Genomic DNA, 22,480 nt, shown 5'->3' with positions numbered 1-22,480 from the left:
TCATGAGGGCTCCATCCCCATGAATGGACTAATGGATCTCGGGGATGGGTTCGTTATTTTAAGAGTGAGTCTGCTGGCCGGATGTGGTGGCTCACGCCTGTAATCCCAGCACTTTGGGAGGCCAAGGTGGGCAGATCACAAGGTCAGGAGTTCAAGACCAGCTTCGCCAACATGGTGAAACCCCATCTCTACTAAAAATACAAAAATTAGCTGGGCCTGGTGGCATATGCCTGTAGTCCCAGCTACTCAGGAGGCTGAGGCAGGAGAATCGCTTGAACCCAGGAGGCAGAGGTTGCAATGAGCCGAGATCGTGCCACTGCACTCCAGCCTGGGCAACAGAGCAAGACTCTGTCTCAAAAAAAAAAAAAAAAAAAAAAAAAAAGAGTGAGTTTGTTATAAAAGCAAGTTTGACCCTCTCTTGCTTGCTCTTGTCCTCCCACTTTCCACGATGGGATGACCCTTGTCAGATGCTGGTGCCTTGATACTGGACTTCCCAGCCTCCAGAACCATGAGCCAAAACAATTTCTGTTCATTATAATTACCCAATCTGTAGTATTCTGTTGCATCATCACCAAACAGACTAAGATAGGAGGCATCTTGAAGCAAGAGTATAAGGTAAGGAGGGGGAATTCTGTGATTGAAGAGAGTTCATTAGAGAACTAAGTCTGGGGACCCTGAAATGACTGGCCTGTTTTAGGTAACTGCAAAGATAAGTATGTGCCAAGCTTTCTACTGGTGTTTCACATGTATAATATCATTTTATCCTTGCAACAAAAACTCAGAGAACTTAAAAGTGATGTTCTAAAGTCAAGAGTGGCCGGGCAAATCACTAAATAAGTACAGAACTATAAAATTCAGGAAACCACACACAAAATTTATACATACATTTTTCTAGGAAGGGCAATTTTTGGCTTTCAGTTTCTGAAGGGGTTTCTGCTCTTAACCAAAAAAGAAAAACAGAATCACAGAGTAAGGCATATGATAGTGAAACTGCCTCCAAAGGGTTGACAAGAAGTATCTGCCAAGTTCTGGACAGAAATACAATTATAATTAAGCACTAATTAGGGGGCACTTTGGCCCATATCCTTGTTGCTAAAAGTCCCTGAACACTAGGTACTGACCATTTGCATCCCCACTGTCCCTATAGATAGGATTTCTGACATTTGGGTCATAAGACTATGTAAGAATTGATATGCACCCCCATTGTTCCTATAGGCAAGATCTCTGACATTAGAATCATAAGGTTTTTGTTTAAGGATTGCTTAAAATGTCTTTTTAGATCCCTAATTCCAGCAACCAGTTTGAAGATCCCCAGAGAAACGGGATCTGCATGAGAACACAGCTTCTTCATCTCCCTGTCCGTGACTTCACCCTGCACTCTTCACCCAACCAATGACCCTCACTCCAGCCCACTCCAAAACCCTTAAAACCCTAACCCCAAACTCCTCGTGGAAATGATTTCAGGATTCCTCCCATCTCCTCCTTTGGTGACCCTACGATTAAACTTCTTTCTCTGCTGCAACCTGGTGGTGTCTCAGCATATTGACTTGCTGTGTGCATTGGGCAACAAATCTATTATGGTTACAATAGTTCTTAAGAATTATCTGAACTACTTATCTACACTTACTGACTACATACGGAGGAAGGGCTGAAGACAATGCCAGTGTTTCCACACAGGGTCCCAAGACAGCAGTGATACGGACATCCAGAATGACCCTAGAATCCAGCTGCTAACTCAAAACCTCCAATGGCTTCCCACCATGACACCCTCCCCTGGCCCACGACATTCCAGCCACAGTGACCTCCTTTCAGCATCAGGACACACAGAGCATACTCCTGCCCCAGCTGCTCTGGATGTGCTGTTCCCCTTGCCTGGAACATTCTCCCTAGATACTAGCATGGCTCCTGTCTCATATTAAGGGCTCTGCTGAAGTGCCACTGCCTCAGAGGCCTTCCCCGACCACCCCAAAGTACTCCTCATCTCCCCCAAACCCCTTAGCCTGGTTTAGTTTTCCTCACAGCACGCAAGACTTCCTGACATTATATATTTATCTGCTTACTGTCTCCCTGTGATGTAAATGTCACACTTCCTGGCACAGAGCTCCTAAGACCCTTGGAATTTCCCAAGCGATGGGTATCTTTTTTATTGATTACAAGCCCCTTTCCACCACACCTGAGTTTATGCTAATGTGGTGACTCATGGTAGACCCCTAGATAGCTGCAGGATGGGGGATGCGCTGGTCACCAGAAAGACAAAGCACTTGACCACATGGTTGGTGCTTTCAGCCACTCAGAGGAGAGAAGGGAGACCGGAAATTGAGCCTATCACCAACTGCCACAGATTTAATCAGTCATGTCTATGTAATGAAACCTCCATAAAAACCCCTACATGATGGGGTTTGGAAAGCTCTGGGTTGCTGAACACATCAATGTGTGGAGAGGGCATGGAAGCTCTGTGCCTCTTCCCCATGCCTTACCCTGTGCACCTCTTCCACTGGCTGTGACTGAGTTTCATCCTTTATCATAAACCATTAATTGTAAAGACAGCACTTTCCTGGGTTCTGGGAGTCCTTCTGGCAAATTACCAAACCCCAGAACCCCTGAATTTGTAGTTAGCCAGGCATAAGTGTGGATAGCCTGCAGCTGCCATCTGAAGCAGGGAACCTAGTCCTTAACTTGTGGGGTCTGTGCTAACTCCGGGAGTTAGTGTCACAACGGAATTAAATTGTTGGGACACTCAGCTGGTATCTGAGAACTGCAGAACTGATATGGGAAAAAAATATGTATTTGGTGTCAGAAGAAACCACACACTCCCCTGCTGGAATATATGTGCAGGAGAGCAGCAGCTTGTCAGTTTCTCACCACAGCACCACCAGTACCCAGAAGAGTCTGTGGCCAACAGGAGACACTCAATATGGGATTGCTGGGTGAATGTATCAGTGAATTAATGAATGAATGATGCAATACACATGAAGAGGGAGAGAAATTTTTGTTTGGTTGTTTGATGGTTTGGGCAGGGAGAAGGGAGAATGTCAATTAACATCAGTTTCAGGCTAACTTTCAAATGCTGCAGAATACATTCAACTGAAAATACCTAGCTGCAACTGCAACTTGGAATGGGGTCAGGTGAGAGGAAACCAGCACTGTACGGACCCAACGACACTAGCAAGCATAGATGCACAATTTGAAGCCACCATTTCAAGAGACTTGGCTGGGTTCTGAAAAAGGTCCTAGAACCAGAAAGGCAAAACGTTAACGTTGAGCCTTGTGGCGGCCCACTGCCAGGGTGAGGGAAATGGGGATAGTAGGAGAGCTTCTGGCCCCAGCCTTCAGTCTTCTTTCTCCGACTATCAGTAGTACCACTCTCCTTTCCCACTGGATCACAGGTTTTTTGAGGGCCAGGGCTGTTTTTCGTTCCTATATTCCCTGTGCCTGGCACATAGTCGATGCTAATAAATGTTTGTTAAACAAATGTTATCTTAGCAATGATTCTGTTTCGTAAGCATAAGAAAAGATACAGGTACCAGAAGATCACTTATATTTAATGAGCCCTCTTTTTCCAAGGCCCTAAAGGCTAGTATCTAAGTTTGGTCTTCTCTCATATGTCTACTTATTAGTCTCCAAATGCACCCCCTAGCAAGGCCATGGCACTGGCACTCTAGAATGAGAGAGGGTGGAGTGATCGCCATGGGCCAGCAGTGGCTCCCAATAGTGCTCCACCCTCAAAAAAAATTTTTTTTATTTTTTTGAGATGGAGTCTCCCTCTGTTGCCCAGGCTAGAGTGCAGTGGCACGATCTCGGCTCACTGCAACTTGTCTCCTGGGTTCAAGCAATTGTCTTGCCTCAGCCTCCCGAGTAGCTGGGACTACAGGAGCGTGCCATCATGCTAGGTTAATTTTTGTATTTTTAGTAGAGACAGGGTTTCACCATATTGGTCAGGCTGGTATTGAACTCCTGACCTTGTGATTCACCTACCTCGGCCTCCCAAAGTGCTGGGATTACAGGCGTGAGCCACCCATGCCCGGCCCCAAAAATATTTTTATATATTTAAAAAAATAATAAAATGAGAGACACCGCAGCTGAATGAATACATGCTCTATGAAGAGAGACAATCACAAGCTACACCAAATCTAGGTCAGGACCCATGCTCCCCAGAGGTGGGCCCACCCTGCTCTTACCTGGGGGGCCACAAGTGGCTCTGCATTGGGTGGCTTGACAAAGAAAGGAATCCGGCCCCTCTGCCAGTCATTGAGGACCATCTTACCCACAGTCTGCAAGTCGGGCTCTCCACCCTGAAAGGTCACAAAGAGATTCCCAATTAAATTCAAAGGACCAAAACCACCTACCACTTTGGGGGTATTTCAGTTGTCCCAGGGGTTCATCATCACTTAAGTGACAAGTTTCACACTGCTCATACATGCATACCAAAAAAAGGCCCATATCATATACATACATGCTTGTGACAAGTATCAGTCTAAATTCTCACAAACGCCGGCTCACCTTTAGTAACTTCCCAGTCCGGAAAGCGAGCTTCTCAAGAAAGTCCTCAGCATTCTCCCAAGAATCAATCTTGTATGTTTTGCTGATATATTCTGGCTTTGCTCGTTCAAGTACAGCACCAATGTGGTCTTCAGGACTCTTAATTTTTTCTACTTGAACCTAAATGTTAATAGAAAATCTCTCACTTACAAACTTTGTTGTGGAAGCAGTGAAGTTCCCAGTGTCCTTTGCAGCACTATTTGAAAATAGACTTCAACATCACAAAGCTCGTGGAGATTGGCAGGAGCCTGTCTCTGAGGGGGCTAGACATGGTCAGCTGCAAGGAGCACTGCTGAAAGCTGACCATAGCCACGGAGCCCAGAACTCAGCTTTAATCCCCACTCACCACAAACTAACTGTGTGGCTGCCACAGTTTAAACTTGGAATGCTTCATGTTACTCACTTGCAGAAATGGTTAAAAGCCTGCCCATCCCAGGATACAAAAATAATGGAATAGTTTAAGAAAGGAGAGGAGGAATGTGTACAGGATGTATAGCCAGAAGCATGGTCAAGGTTAAGTGGAACCATTTACAGTTTTTCAGTCGTATTCAGAAACAAGTGAGGAAATGACTGGGTTCCAAAATGACTCAACCCATAAACCCACGAAGACGAATTATCGCTAAGCATAAACAGGCCCTGCTTCCCTTTGGATCCTGTGTGTAAACTACAAACTCTTTTGTGGGATGATATTGACCAGATATGCCCATGGTTCCACTAATTCCTCAAACAGCTTATGCTGAGAGGCTGCTGTTCAGCATCATGTTCCTAAAGTTTGGTCAGACAGGCTGACCCCAAACTGCCTTCTTAATAAGTAAAAAGGAAAGGTATCCAGGGTTCCCTATAGAACACTCCCCCGCAAACACAAACAGCCTATCAGGGCCAAATACTCACAACTCCTTTTAGCACAATGTCTGTCTCGGAGTCCTCAGAGGGGTAAACCACACCTGGACAGTCAATCAGGAATATCCGACGCATCAAAGTAATATACTGCCAGACCTGAAGTCAGAAAAAAGTCAGAGATGTCCTGTATCAAACACTAAGAGTCTAATTTCACAAACCCCTGATGCTCATGTATGAAGCTGGAAAGGAGGAAGGGGTGAGTCAAAGAAAAGCAACGCGCTAAGTAATTAAGCTACTAACTCTCTCATCTGTGCCGTGCACAAGATACTTCCACTAAGTGTAAACTATAGTTTCCATCAGCTAAGAGTCTAAAAACAACACAGAGACAGGATTTCCATCTAGTATTGTGCAAGTATACCCAGTGAACCTTTCCTGAGTTTTAGAAGTACTCTTGAGAGCTTAGTACTGCTTGACCTCATTGCCTTTAAGCAAAACCATGCTGTTCCCCACTATGTGTTCTAGGACATGACCCCCAACTTTCAGAACCTACCTTAAGGTTGAGGCTTCTTAACCCAGGCATCAAATATTCTTGGGTTAGTTTTGTTTAGCAAAATAAAAGGCTGGAGTGATAATTTAAAACAGATCTAAATATGAATCACATTAACTAACACATGCCAAAGCCACACGGGGGCATATAAAATACTCTCAGTCTTATCAAAGTGGGCAGAAACAACTCTGATACGTTCCAAACTATTATATGGTGAGCTAAACTCCTAATGGTGGTCTGCATTCAAGAGAAGCAGAGAGAAATCAACAAGTCCTAAACAATCACTCTCTATGAAAAGAAAATATGCAAAAGTAAGGTCACCCTGCGCCCAACGTACCTTTGTTTCACCTGCAATGGGAGCCACGTTGCAAACTTTCTTAGAACGCAATGTATTTATCACAGAGCTCTTGCCAACATTTGGATAGCCAATGAACCCAACACTGATCTGTTTCTTGTCAGTGTGCAACTGTTCAAAGAGAGAATACACAGCACATACATGCAGTCATATATATCCCTTTGGACAAGTAGGTTGTATTACTCTGTTAATATCAAGAATACAGTGCAAAACTGTTGATACAACTTGATCTGAAGCCTAGATACACACCACCTACATAATCTGAGTAAGCTGGATACATATGCTTATTAATAAATCAGAGGTGAGTCATTTCCTCAGTCATGCAAGTGAAATTATCCTTGTATGTGTTAAGGTTAAAAGTATGTAGGTCAAGAAATAAAAGAAGGCTTGGCACAGTGGCTCACGCCTGTAATCCCAGCACTTTGGGAGGCCAAGGAGAGCGGATCACCTGAGGTCAGGGGTTCGAGACCAGCCTGGCCAACATCATGAAACCTGTCTCTACTAAAAATACAAAAATTAGCCAGGCATGGTGGCGCAAGCCTGTAATCCCAGCTACTTGGGAGGCTGAGGCAGGAGAATCGCTTGAACCTGGGAGGCTGAAGTTGCAGGGAACCAAGATCATGCACTGCACTATAGCCTGGGTGACAGAGACTCCAGTCTCAAAAAAAAAAAAAAAAGAAACAAAAGAAGAAAAACAGCTTGTTAGTCACTGATTTAGAACAATGCCATCTACTGATAAAACATCTTCGGGAAAAAGAATATGAACAGGTTCATCAACTGGACAATCCCACAACTCACCCCTCCTTTTCTTTGCATAATACATCTGCATTTCCACTGCCAAAAATAAATAACAAAAGAAAAAAAGCAACCTTGAAAGTTACGACTACAGGGTGAAAGTCTCAAAAAGGCAGAGCTTGCTATCAAGAAGAGGGCCTACAAACGAATGGAGGCTTCTGATTAAAGATGGTGGACTGAACATACGTGCTAACCCCGTTCCCTCACCAACTCCACTAGAATGACAGCAGTGGACATTAACACTTTTAAACCAATAGAACCAAACATACTGAACCAGAGAATAAGATGGAGATGAGACAACAAAAACTAAAGTGATGTTAAACAAAATACTAGATGCTTAAAAGTAGTATCAAACTTGGCCCATTACAAAATATAAAAGCTAAGTGGTTGTAAAGATAGAAAAACTAAAGATCCAGCAATAATAATGACAATGAATCACAGAGATTCATTGGGAATCACTGGGAATTGGTGGTAGATCCCTCTTAAGATAGGGCTGAAAACAAGGACCAGCAGATAGTCTGCCAAAGCAGCCACACTTCTCCATCCCCTCCCTCATTCAGGGTGGGCACACAACTTCTCTACTCTCAAAGAAATCCAGGGCCTATGAAAGTGGCTTTTGGATTTTTTGAAATGTCACATGTTTGAAAGTATCTGTAATCTTCAGACTTGAAAGGGATCCTGGATTTAGAGATAATAACAGTATTCCCAGAATGATTAATTGAAAATCTAAGTATTCAATAGTGAGATGCCCAGTCTACTATTCCCACTGAGTTCCCACAACTCTAGCAGCCAGGATTCTATACCCCTAGAGCTACAGATTGAAAGATTCTCTTCTGGGGAAACTCACAAGCCCAAGAAAAAAGACCTACAGACACTGGTATCTACAGGATGTCCTCCCAACAAAAAATTTGGGTCCCAGTCAGGCACAGTGGCTCATGCCTGTAATCCCAGAACTCTGGGAGGCTGAGGTGGGCAGATCACTTGAGGTCAGGAGTTTGAGACCAGCCTGGCCAACATGGTGAAACCCCGACTCTACTCAAAATACAAAAATTAACCAGGTCTGGTGGTGCTTGCCTGTACTCCCAGCTACTTGGGAGGCTGAAGCAGGAGAATTGCTTGAACCCAGGAGGCGGAGATTGCAGTGAGCCTAAATCAGGCCACTCCACTCCAACCTGGGCAATAGAGCAAGACTTCGTCTCAAAAAAAAAAAAATTAAATTAAATTAGAGTCCCTATTTAATCACCTTACAATGAAGTCTATCAGTCAACAAGGCCACTCCATGGAGAAAAAAAAGAACCTATCAGCTTTTTAATGCCTTACTCTTTTTTTTTTTGAAACAGGGTCTTCCCTTGTCAACCAGGCTGAAGTACAGTGACATAATCACAGCTCTCTGCGGCCTCTGTCTCCTGGGCTCAAGCAATCCTCCTGCCTCAGCCTCCTGGGTAGCTGGAACCATAAGTGTGCACCACTATGCCTTGCTAATTTTTTTCTATCTTTTGTAGAGATGGAGTTTTGCCATATTGCCCAGGCTGGTCTAGAACTCCTGAGCTCAAGCGATCTGCCTGCCTCATCCTCCCAAAGTGGTGGGATTATAGGCATGAGCCACTCTACCTGGCCTAATGCCTTACTCTTAAATATAAATAAAGAACCAAGAATAAACATTTAAGTTGACTCTACTTGCGGGTCAAGGCTGCAGTGAGCCATGATCGCACCACTGCACTTCAGCCTGGGTTAAGACAGAACAAGACCCTGTCTCAAAAAAATTTTTAAAGTAAAAGAAAAAATGTTTAAGCGTGACTGTAGCAGAAAACACAAAAAAACCCACAAAAATTTGGAGGTAACAGAATCAATGCAGACAGGAAAATTTCAAAACGTCATTAATGTTCTTAGGGAGAAGATACTGTGACTGTGAAATAAGATGTAAAAGGAGGCAGAGCAAATCAGAATTCAACAAGAGCTCTCAGAAATTAAAAATTAAAAGCAACTGGCAAAATAAATTTTGTGACTGGGCAGCTGGATGATCAAAACAAGGAAAGTGGCCGGGAGCAGTGGCTCACGTCTCTAATCCCAGCACTCTGGGAGGCCGAGGGGGGCGGATCACCTGAGGTCGGGAGTTTGAGACCAGCTTGACCAACACGGAGAAGCCCCGTCTCTACTGAAGATACAAAATTAGCCAAGTGTGGTGGCACATGCCTGTAATCCCAGCTACTCGGGAGGCTGAGGCAGGAGAATTGCTTGAACCTGGGAGGAGGAGGTTGCAGTGAGCCGAGATCGCACCATTGCACTCTAGCCTGGGCAACAAGAGCAAAACTCTGTCTCACAAAAAAAAAAAGTACCCAGAAAATAGAGGAAAATGTCATATATGTACCAAAAGAAAAAAAATATAGGCCAGGTGCAGTGGCTCATGCCTGTAATCCCAACACTTTGGGAGGCTGAGGCGGGCAGATCACGAGGTCAAGAGATCAAGACCAGCCTGGCTAACATGGTGAAAACCCGTCTCTACTAAAAATACAAAAATTAGCTGCGCGTTGTGGCGTGTGCCTGCAGTCCCAGCTACTCGGGAGGCTGAGGCAGGAGAATCGCTTAAACCCGGGAGGCGGAGGCTGCAGTGAGCCGAGATCACACCACTGCACTCCAGCCTGGTGACAGAGTGAGACTCTGCCTCAAAAAAAAAAAAAAAAAAAAAGAAAGCAAATATAAATCAAGAATTAAACCAGGAGGTAAAAGCAAATTTCTGAACAAGAATACAGACAACTGAGGGAGGAAAGAAAATTTCAAAGAAATAATGTAAGACAATATCAGACTAAAGTCTCATCAAACGCCAAGCTCATTGAGCAATAAAAGGCCCACTTCAAGACACACCACTGTGAAATTTTAGAACAAGAGAAATTTTAAATTTTAGAATAAGAAAAGATCGGCTGGGCGTGGTGGCACACACCTGTAATCCCAGCACTTCAGGAGGCCAAAACGAGGCAGGAGGATCGCTTGGGCCTAGGAGTTTGAGGTTACAGTGAGCTATGGTTGCGCCACCACACTCCAGCCTGGGTGACAAAGCAAGACCCTGTCTCAAAATAAGAAATCACAGCCACACAAAGTATGAGGGGTCAGAATGGCCTCAGATTCCTCAGAAGTCAGAAGACAGTGCAGTGGTAACTTCAGTATTCTGAGGAAAAACAGCATAAAGGGTAGAATAAAGATCTTAATAAAGATATTTTCAGAACGCAAGGCGTATCTCAAAAAAATGTTCTTTCCAAGTATTCCTTCTCAGGAAACTTTTGGAAAATATGTCCCATGGAAAGAAAGGAGTAAACCAGAAAAGAAGAAAAGAGGTCCTATAAATAAGAGGTCCCATACAGGAAAACAGCCATGGGAATTCTCTGGATGACAGTGAAAGGAAATCCCAGAAAGACGACGCTGCAGCAGCCTGGAGAGCGGCCAGCCCTGCGGAGGACGGAGTGCTGGCCACCGAAGGGAACCACCTGTGCTGCCTGGAAGCTCTGACAGTTCCCACTGTATCAGAGAATTTGGTAGTATGACAGTGACAGATACAAATAGAACACAGCAAAGTAACACTAGCGAAATTAAAAGCTTCGATCAGAAAGGAATTATACTCATAGCACACCATGTGGATCAGCTGTGACTAATATTTTACAGTCATGACAATGTAAAGACTGAATGGCCAAGACTACTCTTCTCAGCCTGTTAGAGTGGCCACCCTGCAGGCTGCAACCCTTTATGAGAAATAAAGCTCTCCTTTCCAAGTTAAAACAACAACAACCAACCAACACTGAATGAATAATACTGTAACCCAACATTGGCATCTAACAATACAGGGGGAAGTACATACGGAGAGAGGATGGCTATAAGATAGCAAATCCTCATTTTCCATAGTAAGAAATTAATAAGCATCTTAAACTGGGGGTGAGGGGTGGGCACAGATGAAGAAAATAAAATCATAAGCATGTACTAAAAATATGGAGGAAAATAACAGAACTAATGGCTATTGGAAGCATTTGCTTCTGTAAAGTGGGGAAGGGTGGGACAGCAGACATGTGTCTTTTGTTAGAAGCCAGGTAGAATTAACTAAATATACAAATTCAAAATGACAGGTACAGAACATGAAGCTTTAAGAATTTGATAGGGTAGTCTGGTTCCACGGCTTCCCTCAGGAGCTGACGTCTGACCAGGGATCTGAAGCTTGAATTTTGGCAGGGCCCTCTCCAACCAGAGGAGATAGAAGCTGCATGGGCTCCATGGGCAGAGGACGCACAGCAGGCCTGGAAAGCCCAGCAGAGCGTGGAACGTCAGGTGCCAGGGCTGTGGCAGAAATGGAAGCAACACTGGTCACGGATGGGGGCAAAGGCTGAGCAAGAAAACACTTCAGAATCTCTTATAATCCTGATGCTCTGTGAGTTTTTACATCTCTGGAAGTTTTTACATCTTCTTCTTCTTCTTTTTTTGAGAAGTCTCGCTCTGTCGCCCAGGCTGGGGTGCAGTGGCGCAATCTCGGCTCACTGCAAACTCCGCCTCCCAGGTTTAAGCGATTCTCCTGCCTCAGCCTCCCAAGTAGCTGGGACTACAGGTGTGTGCCACCAGGCCTGGCCAATTTTTGTATTTTTAGTAGAGACAGGGTTTCACCATATTGGCCAGGCTGGTCTCAAACTCCTGACCTTGTGATCTGCCTGCCTCGGCCTCCCAAAGTGCTGGGATTACAGGTGTGAGCCACCGCGCCCGGCCACATCTTTTTTTTTTTAGAGGCAGGGTTTTGCTCTGTTACCCAGGCTGGAGTGCAGTGGTGCCATCATAGCTCACTGTAGCCTTGATCTCCTGGGCTCCAGCAATCCTCCTGCCTCAGCGTCCTGAGTAGCTAGGACTACAGACCTGCACAACCACGTCCGGCTAAGAAGTTGGTAACTTTCTGCTATGCCATGGCAAGACAGATTCTTATACCAACTCACAGCTACACAACTCCAGGAGAAACAGATCAGGGCTCAATACCTTTCCAAACTGCCGCAGAAGCTGAATGAATGCTCCCTTGCCAAACGGGTTAGTAAGGCTTGCATGGAAAGCAAGTGTTGGATAATCCTGGGAGAGGACAGCAACCCACCGTTTCTAGAAGGAGAGATGAAAACATTTTGGTAAACTGCAGTACATTTATTTACATTATGTGGAAGAATCAGAGCTTGAATTACAGAACTGTTTCAAATATACTGTTGTCTAAGGAAAATGTTAGCTATAATTCTTTGAAATGTTTTTTCCAAGTATAACGGTTAATGCTTTGTTCTTCTGTCTTATAAATACAAAACAATATTCCAAAAAATGTCTTCATTGTTACTAAATGCAATTAATGGAGCATAATGTGAAGCAGACAGTGGCCTCAGAAGCCGTCTCCTGGTGCCTCTGCCCACTATCAATGAGCACACTTCCGTGTTTCCAATGAGAGCACTCCCATTACTACAATCTCAGCCGGACAACACTTTAGCCTAAAAGCCCTACAACTGACTTATTAACAGATGTCTTAATAGTCTATTCTGGTTTAGTAGTTGTACTTACTGTTGCCCAGGTTGGAACAAGGTCACATTTGTTAAGTACAAAAATGAGGTGTTTCCAAGGTTTTTCCTTCTTCAGGTAAGTTTCAATGTGAGGGGAACGAGTACCCATTGGATCTCTAGCATCAAGAACTTGAACTACAACATCTGATGAATCTATCACCTGAAAATTCAGAAAGGCAAAAATGGTTTGCTACAGTACAAATAAAAGAGGGATGATATTTAAGGGAGTCTGGGAAAAATAAAATAATAATATTTAGAGACAACTTCAAAACAGTCTCTGGGCAGAGTTCGTTGTAGCTAATCTCAAGGCCCAGTGATCAGAATTCAAAAGTTTTTCATCCTGTGGCTTTTGAAACCTGCTGAATTTAAAACAGAAAAACTAGCTTAGATGAAACTCAACTTATTTCCTAACTACTATGGATTATTGAACTAAATCATTTACTTCTTAGACATCTTTAAGTTTGTAATATTATCTTTAAGTTTGTAATATTATAGGTTTTGTGTATTTCACAAAAAACTACAAAGTTTAGCTTGCCTTCACGGTACTAGTTTCCTATCATGTTACTATTTAATTATGTGATTATACTTGAAAATTTTTCTTCTGAAGGTTATTATTAGTGCATGGACATAAACCTCTGCCGGTTAAAGATCATTGGATCAGAAATCAAGATATACAAAGCCTCCTTCACTAACAAGCTAGTCGAGCTAGGTACAGCATTAAACCTTTCTAGACAGGAGTCCTCATCGATAAAAGGAGAGGGGTGGACTAAATAACTTAAAATGTTGCATGTGACTTTAACTAGGCATGATAAATTTGGCAGGAAATCTTAAAAAATACTGACAGGTAATAAATATGTGATTGTATAATAAAAGATAGCTGTTACTCTTATACAAGTACTTTAAAAAATGCAGTTACCTAGATCAATGGTAGTACGCCTTCCGAGTTTCTTTGTAGGAGGAAGAGGATGGAACAGGCAGTGGTGCCTGTACTCTGCGCAACAGAGCTTCAATATATCAAAATTAGTTTTCTTCTACAAAATCATGAAAGCCCAAGGAACCACTCAATGGGAGAGAATTTAGGAGTCTTACCTTGTAGAGCTCACCCCATATTCTTTTGGACTGTCCCTTTTTATAGATCTCTTCTTGAGCTTCATTTCTAAATAAGAAAGCACCCCAAATGAGCAACTGAAGCACCATCAAGACTAAAAGGATGCTTTAGGGTAAAGTCAATGTACCAAAAGAAACAGTATCAAACCCAGTTGGAGATGGACCAGAAACAAACTGAATTTAAAAAGTGTGCCCAAATGTCTGTCAACAAATAAATGGATAAACACAATGTGGCACATATATACACAAGATAGCATTCAACTTTAAAAAAGAAGGAAATTCCAGCTGGCTCAGTGGCTCACACCTGTAATTCCAGCACTTTGGGAGGCCAAGGAGGGCAGACTGCTTGAGCCCAGGAGTTCGAGACCAGCCTGGGCAACATGGCAAAACCCCATCTCCACAAAAAATACAAAAATTAGCTGGGCATAGTGGTGCATGCCTGTAGTCCCAGCTACTGGGGAGACTGGGGTGGGAGAACTCCTTGAGCCCAGGAGGTTGAGGCTGCAGTGAGCCATGAGCAGGCTACTGCTCCAGCCTGGGTGACAGAGCAAGACCCTGTCTCAAAAAATAATTAATTAAAAAAAAAAAAAAAGAAGAAAATTCTGACACATGCTACAACACGAATGAACCTTGAAGACATTATGCTAAGTGAAATAAGCCAGACACAAAAGGACAAATACTGTATGATTCCACTTATATTAGGCACCTAAACCAGTCAAATTCATGAGAGAGAAAGTAGAATGTTGTTACCAGGGGCTGGGGGAGAGGGGAAACGGACCGTTCGTGTTAAATGGGTACAGGGTTTCAGTTTGGGATGATGAAAAAGTTCTGGAGATGGATAGCTGCAATGACTGCACAACAATGTAAATGAACTTAGTATCACTAAACTGTACACTTGAAAATGGTTAGAAGAGCTGGGCACAGTGGCTCACACTTGTAATCCCAGCACTTTGGGAGGCTGAGGCAGTGGATCACAAGGCCAGGAGTTCGAGACCAGCCTGACCAACATGGTGAAACCCTGTCTCTACTAAAAATACAAAAAAATTAGCCAGACATGGTGGTGGGCACCTGTAATCCTGGCCACTCGGGAGGCTGAGGCTGAGGCTGGAGAATCGCTTGAACCCGGGAGGCAGAGATTGCAGTGAGCCGAGATCACATCAAATGGTTAGAAGAGTACTTTTTTTTTTTTTTTTTGAGACGGAGTCTCGCTCTGTCGCCCAGGCTGGAATGCAGTGGTGCGATCTTGGCTCACTGCAACCTCCGCCTCCCGGGTTCAAGCGATTCCCCAGCCTCAGCCTCCCAAGTAGCTGGTACTACAGGTGTGCGCCCCTGCGTCCAGCTAATTTTTGTATTTTTAGTAGGGACTGGGTTTCACCATGTTGGTCAGGCTGGTCTCAAACTACTGATCTCAGGTGATCCGCCCGCCTCAGCCTCCCAAAGTGCTAGCATTACAGGTGTGAGCCACTGCGTCTGGCCACATTTTTTGTTACATATATTTTACCACAATAAAACATTAAACTAAAAAAAAGCATGACTGAATTAGGCAGTATGTCACAGAGAATTATAAAATGGAATTGGCAGGACCTGAATCACAACCTATACTCCATAGCTCCCATATACAGCAGTATTTTTCTGATAAGGTTTAGAATCTGTTTATTTACTAGTCTCTAGGACATTTACCCAAGGTAAACAAAAATAGTTTTGTCTTTACTGCATTACCTACTATAACTGTTGTGGAAGGAAAAATTCAAATCGGCAGAATACAAAGCCAACGAAAGTTCAAATAATTCTAAGAACAAATAAATGAACTCACTGCCTCTTTTTGCTTGGCCTCAAATGGTTTGACATTTTATCTCTAGGTGGCCCAATGCTTGAAGATGGGCTGACAATAGCAATGAGGTAATAACACTGATGCAGTCAAAGGACAATGCCTCTTCACTAAGACAGCAAAACCTCCACTTCATTTAAGAGACATGAGATGGACGAGAATGAGAGCTTTCTAGCACTACCCAAGGGAAATGAAATTAAACCCTTTCTCAAGAGCAATGTGGCAGCTGCCTATCAAAAAGCATGCATATCTTTTGATATCATGCTTTGCTCCGTAAGAATTTATCTTTGGGGAATAATTAAGGATGAAAAAGTTGCGGTCACATTGATGCTTCATCCTTGTGTTGTTCACCGTAAGGAAAAACTATACACAGTGTAAATGTCCAACAATGAGACTGGCCATAACAAACAAAATACTACTCTGACAATAAATATTATATTATTGTTGATTATGTACTGACATAGAAATATATTCCTAATAATCACAGCTTACTGCAGCCTCAAATTCCTGGGCTCCAGTGATCCTCCCACCTCAGCCTTCTGAGTAGCTGGGACTACAGGTGAACATCACTATGCCCAGCCAATTTTTTATTTTTTGTAGAGACAAGGTCTCACTATGTTGCCCAGGCTAGTCTCAAACGCCTGTGCTCAAGCGATCTTCCTGCCTCAGCCTCCCAAAAAACTAGTATTACAGGTAAGCCACTGCAGCCAGCCGGTGACTGATTCTCCTTTTGAGTATGGATCCCTACGAGAATATGATTAAAGTTATAGATACTTCCTCTCCTCCTCCTCCTCCCCAAAACAAAAACAAAAAACACAAAACCCTACTGCCTTTATGTATGCTCACAAATTTTCCACATTTTCTTCAAAGAGTCAAAGAAACCTTACAGGCCATCCATGAACTCAGAGACCTCCAGTTAAGGAAGCCCCGATATTCACAGAGGCATTAACAATGCTTAATATCTGCAATGGGATCATGAGTTATGTTCTTTTTGTTGTATTTTCCAACTTAACTATATTTCCTAATTTGTCTATGACTGGTGTATTACTATTATAAATGAAAAACTGTTATTTATTTTGGGGATGAGGAGAGACCTTTGTCAATCAAGCCACCTTAGACATCTTCAGTCTAGCCCCAATTTCACCAATGTCTCCAGTCTGAGGGAAGAAGATAACTCCATATATGAGTTAAAGCACTGAGCTTCACACAGGCAAAATAAGTTGAAAGAAAATGTTTTGCTGCAGAAGAGCAAATGATGAGATTTGCATGAACTTCAAAACTGTACCTCGACCGGGTGCAGTGGCTCACACCTGTAATCCTAGCATTTTGGGAGGCCAAGGAGTGTGGATTGCCTGAGCTCACGAGTTCAAGACTAGCCTGGGCAACACGGTGAAACCTTGTCTCTACTAAAATACAAAAAATTAGCCGGGCATGGAGGCATCCACCTGTAGTCCCAGCTACTCAAAAGGCTGAGGCAGGAGAATTGCTTGAACCTGGGAAGCGGAGGTTGCAGTGGGCCAAGATCGCACCACTGCATTCCAGCCTGGGCGACAAAGCAAGACTCCATCTCAAAAAAAAAAAAAAAAAAAAAAAAAAAACTGTACCTCACACCAGTGTCTTCAGTTACCAAATCACGATCCTTGCCCTGGTCATAGCTCTCAGTGGACATTTCAGCATTTTCGATAAGAGACTGCATATCACTTGCAAATAAGTTTGGCCGTTTCCTCTGTGACTTAGGGCCAAATGTAGTTTCAAAACTTTCAGTATCAAGAATGTGCACCTTCAAGTTCTGAAGAGAAAGGAGAATAACAGGTAAAACTAAGAAAAGCACTGAGGAAAAGCAAAAAGCTCAACACCCACCTAGGAAAGACTTTCTGATTTTATTTTTCCAAGGTTCAACCCATACCCAAATCTGTAAGACATGGTTTCAGTCTGGTTTCTAATCAGAATTACTTGTTGAAATGGCACAAACACTGGTTCCCTTATTCTGAAGTTCTGTAAGCTTCCTTGGAGAAATACAAAAGTAATACAAATAATCAAAGTAAATATGAATAGTTGTACAAAAACTTGCCAAAAACTCTGCTTTATTTCATTTATCATAAATTTCAGTCAAATGTAATTAAGGCTACAGTGGTGAAAATTAATCTTTTCCACCATTTTTTATAGCTTTCAAACAAGAGCATAAAATTCGCCAAATTCATAGATTTTGTCAAGGACAGTCATACTCAAATTTGTGAGTTTTTTTTAAACCAACTGTAAATGCCAACTTTTTCTTGGAAGTTAATTTCTTTCATGGCTAAAAGGAATTGCTTGTTTTGTAAGATGCATTTTAGTTTCAGATAACATTTTCCCTAATTTAGGTAACATTTTTATTAAATGCACATGGCAAGTCTTCAGATGAAAAACATCTAGCAAAAGTCCAAAATAATAGTTTAGATGTGATAAAAGGAACCTGATACTAACTAGAACTTGATGTGCCTGTAAAGGAGTTACAGGCATAGGAATTTCTGAAGCAAGATAAAAGAGTTGGGATCTATCACATAACAGAATGTTAACAGCCTGCAGACAATTAAAAAAAAAAAATCACCCTTTTCCCCCTAGTACAAGCTCCTCCGTAAGCACCACTACCAAAAGCTGTGAGGATGATGCAGCAGCCCCCATGGTTTCTGAACTTTAACAGATCCCCTCTTCCAACTTCTAAAGATCCTTAAACTATTATCATTTTCTCAGATGCCCTAACCCACAACTCAGTTTAGTTTTAGTCACTACGTTCCACTCGGGAGCATCCCCAAACAGAAGCAGCTCATTTTACATGGGAAATAGGGTCTAATGTCACTGGGTAAAATCAAGTGTGACCAAAATTATCCTTCAAAATCTCTTAACCTGTAAGTTACAGTACCCAAGGCTTTATGTCTATAAACCTACACATTAGTAAGTATAACACAGTAATATACAGTATATAAAGCACATATGCAAAGTTACAGTACTCTTACTGTATTGCTACAGAAATACAGTAGTTCTAAAACACATATAGATGAATATGCGTATCTGATCTAACTCCACTGTGCAAAATAATCTCAGAATTAGATTTTATAAGTAATAGATATTACACTAAAATAAAATAGTTAAGGTTTTTCAAGGCCAAAGCAGAAAACTCATCAATTACTCTGAGCAGCTTTCTGCATCAACAAAGAAGCTGACTGGTGCAACTGCACACCCTTCATTCTACATACCAGATATTTAAACACTGAATTTTAGAAGCACTGACAACAAGTACAGGCAACGAAGTAATAAATCCATCACAGAACCTCTCTGTTCTTCTCATAAACAGGATTCAATAGTTGCTTAAAAGATGGCTTTAGGGAGAACAGACAAAGAGAACAAGGGAAATGAGCAACTTGTCTGTGGTTCATGAATTACACTCATGTGTTCCCCTGAAAGAAAACAGTCATTCTACTAATAGGTGCCATTCTTCTAGTGCATCATAAAACAAAACATAACTGACAAAACCTGAGGCAATAACCAGGCCTTGGTTTTTATTTTGTTCTGCAAGTAAACAGTTTTCTTTGAACTATTTTATTTTTATTTATTTATTTGAGACGGAGTCTTGCTCTGTCGCCTGGGCTGGCATGCAGTGGCGCAATCTCGGCTCACTGCAAGCTCTGCCTCTCGGGTTCATATCATTCTCCTGCCTCAGCCTCCTGAGTAGCTGGGACTACAGGCGCCCGCCACCACGCCCAGCTAATTTTTTTTGTATTTTTAGTAGAGACGGGGTTTCACGTGTTAGCCAGGATGGTCTCAATCTCCTGACCTCGTGATCCACCCGCCTTGGCTTCCCAAAGTGCTGGGATTCAGGCGTGAGCCACCGCGCCCAGCCTGAACTATTTAACCCACGTATGCATGTCAATGTTTTTCTCCCCTCCTCATACTGGAACTGAAGCTTACGTACTGGCTACATTTCTGGGAATTTATTATTCAATGCAAGTAAAAATAAGCAGACAAACAACAGATTCTTTCTTTGTTCTGTGTGAAACTCATTCCACTCAACCCAGATTGAATCCTTACTGCACTTCAAATTTTAGCAATTGACAACCAATGTGACCAGCACCCCTTCCTTCAGCTGAGAAAAAATCTCAAGGATCTCACAAAAGCTGAACGTACGCAACACCGAAGTTCTACCAACTCAATCCTAATTCTACGCTGTCCCAAAGTTTGATGGAATTAACACTTAAAACAAGTTTGCCTACCAAAATAAATAATATTACTAATAGCTGTTATCAATTTAGCTCTTATTAGGTGGTGTGCTATGTGCTCACTATGGGCCAAGTGCTTTACAGATGCTTCATCTGTAGCCAATAACACAAGGAGGTGGGTTATCTATACTTTCTGTTTTTTTTTAGACGGAGTTTCGCTCCTGTTGCCCAGGCTGGAGTGCAATGGCACGATCTTGGCTCACTGCAATCTCTGCCTCCCAGGTTCAAGCGATTCTCCTGCCTCAGCCTCTCCTGAGTAGCTGAGATTACAGGTATGCACCACCACGCCTGGCTAATTTTGTATTTTTAGTAGAGACAGGGTTTCTTCTTGTTGGTCAGGTTGGTCTCAAACTCCTGACCTCAGGTGATCCGCCTGCCTGGGCCTCCCAAGTGCTGGGATTACAGGCGTGAGCCACTGTGTCCGACCTATCTATACTTTCAAGGCAAAGAAGTTAAAGTTCATGGAGAAACCCAACTAAGGGCACAGGAAGGGATACAGCAAGGATTAAAATTCAGGTCTCAACTCCAAAACCTGTGCTTGATCCACTACACTACTGCACCTCATACTAAACATGAAAAGGTGAAAAGAGAGGTCTTAGAAAGTTCATCATTGCTACATTAAAGTCACTATTTTCTAAGGAAAAACAAAAGACAAATATGTTAGAGAGGGATCTGCATGGAGTTTGCCCAGGAAATTCCATCACCAGGGATATCCTACATCTTACATGAGGCCGGATTCGATCATGGAGAAGAGACATTGGTAACTTGCTTTGCTTCATGACAACTTTGTATGGATCCTTCATAACTGTATCCATTTCCTCTTGAAATTTTTGTAATGATGACTGCTTAATCACACGTGTGTTTCCTGTTTTACAAATAAAGAATGTTGCCACTTAGTTAATATTTGCGCATCCATCTTCCACTGACACGGTGAGAGGCAAGATTTTAAATTACCCTCACTTACCCAAGCACCTGATCCATCCATCCCTTGGAGCTGTTTTCAAACTTAAAAGAGGAAAAAACCAAAAAACTGCCTCTCCTGCACTTGCACACTATGAACTATTCCACAAACCCAGACCCACAAAGGGTTTCAATAGTTTTCCAAGTCCAGTTTCCTGACTAAATGAAACTGAGAAATAAATAGCGTGGAATGGAACTGAGATCTGTCAAATGTCCTACTACCTGCTAGATCTAGCAGAGAAACTTGGAGCCAATCACAGCTGATCAGTCAGTATAGACAGAGAATCTTGAAACACTGAAATTTGAGTCACAGTTAGCCACTTTTAGGGTTATGAGGATTCAAAGGGACTATTAACCAATGAGTCCATGCAAGGGAACAAGATAGAGCCCTGCACCACCACCTGGAAAACATCTTGTGAGGGAGACCCTGAAAAGCATTCAATTAAACAGCATGCTGCGGCAAAAATGCAAAACAGCAAGGTGTTAATGACGGTAGCAAGTAATGCTTATATTATACTCACTATTTGCTAGGCGCTATTCTAAGCACTTTATATATATTTATTCTTTTTTTTTTTTTTTTTTTTTTTGAGATGGAGTCTCACTCTGTCACCCAGGCTGGAGTGCAGTGGCACAATCTCAGCTCACTGCAACCTCTGCCTCCTGGGCTCAAGGGATTCTCCTGCCCCAGCCTCCCAAGTAGCTGGGATTACAGGTGCCCACCACAACGCCTGGCTAATTTTTGTATATTTAGTAGAGATGGGGGTTTCACTGTGTTGGCCAGGCTGGTCTCGAATGCCTGACCTCAAGTGATTCACCAGCCTTGGCCTCCCAAAGTGCTGGGATTACAGGCGTGAGCCACTGCGCCCTGCCTGTATTTACTCATTTGATTACCATGACAGTCTTATGAGATAGGTTTCATCTTATTCTCATGTTAGGGATGAGAAAACTGATGAACAGACAGACTTAATAACTTGCCCACTGGCACATAAATGACAGAACTAGAATTCAAACCCAGGCAGTCTAATCGAGTCACAGTACCCGGCAGCCACGCTATATGCTTCTCTGCAGAGTTTTCTTTGACACCTTTCTGTGTTGCAGTTCTTAGGAAGTATCCCACCGAAAGTATAAGAGACTCAAAGATAGCTGCCACCTGCCCCCAAGGACAGAGGTCAAACACCAAGCAAACACTGGGGTCTGATCATCTAAAGTGCCCATACATTTACCAGTGGCTAAGGGCAAAGTTAAAAGCCCAGACTGAAATGAGACAGGGAGTTTTCCAAGGAAGAAGCTGTGATCACCCTGAGACTGAAGATACTCTATTCACTGTTGGAAGGTTCAACAGTGAGACCCTTTAATTGTCACCCAAGTTCAAATAAAAACCCCATTAAGAAGTGTTTCAGAGGAACTTCGGGCTAATGCACTTACCCTGAAGGATATATGCACAAAACCTACAAGGCCACCTCTCCAACAGTATCTCTTTAGGAAAGCAGAAAAGATTAAGATGAGCATTCTAAGGTCTGTGAATGCTAGTCATTAAGGATGGTCTTATCTGCTTAAGAGGGTTCAATTACAATTACTAATGGTGAGCACTCTTCAAAAATAAGTTATTTATTAAATCGACCACCACTACTTTTCCCAGTAATTTTTCTTATCCCTTTCTCAGATAATTCTTGCCAGTTTCACTCACCAAAAACTCCTGCTGTT

General features: G+C 42.7%; 1 protein-coding gene across 2 annotated transcripts in view; it reads right to left on the bottom strand.

The window, feature by feature from the left end:
* GNL2 (G protein nucleolar 2) overlaps positions 1–22,480 on the bottom strand; it is a 29,687-nt gene that overhangs the window by 3,361 nt on the left and 3,846 nt on the right. The window contains exons 4-13 of one of the 2 annotated variants that reach the window (XM_055095267.2): positions 20,542–20,681; positions 17,168–17,352; positions 13,718–13,784; positions 12,630–12,788; positions 12,075–12,188; positions 11,190–11,393; positions 6,264–6,392; positions 5,431–5,535; positions 4,501–4,659; positions 4,179–4,292 (exon numbers count right to left, since the gene is read on the bottom strand). In XM_055095267.2, the coding sequence (XP_054951242.2) occupies positions 4,179–4,292; positions 4,501–4,659; positions 5,431–5,535; positions 6,264–6,392; positions 11,190–11,393; positions 12,075–12,188; positions 12,630–12,788; positions 13,718–13,784; positions 17,168–17,352; positions 20,542–20,681 (1,376 nt within the window). The remainder of the gene's footprint in view (positions 1–4,178; positions 4,293–4,500; positions 4,660–5,430; positions 5,536–6,263; positions 6,393–11,189; positions 11,394–12,074; positions 12,189–12,629; positions 12,789–13,717; positions 13,785–17,167; positions 17,353–20,541; positions 20,682–22,480) is intronic. The other variant, XM_055095265.2, reaches the window with a different exon arrangement.

The sequence above is a fragment of the Pan paniscus genome, chromosome 1 (assembly GCF_029289425.2).
Source record: "Pan paniscus chromosome 1, NHGRI_mPanPan1-v2.0_pri, whole genome shotgun sequence".
NCBI classification, from domain to species: Eukaryota; Metazoa; Chordata; class Mammalia; order Primates; family Hominidae; genus Pan; species Pan paniscus.
Note: the sequence above shows the minus strand (reverse complement) of the source record. Positions and strands in the feature narration are given on the sequence as shown.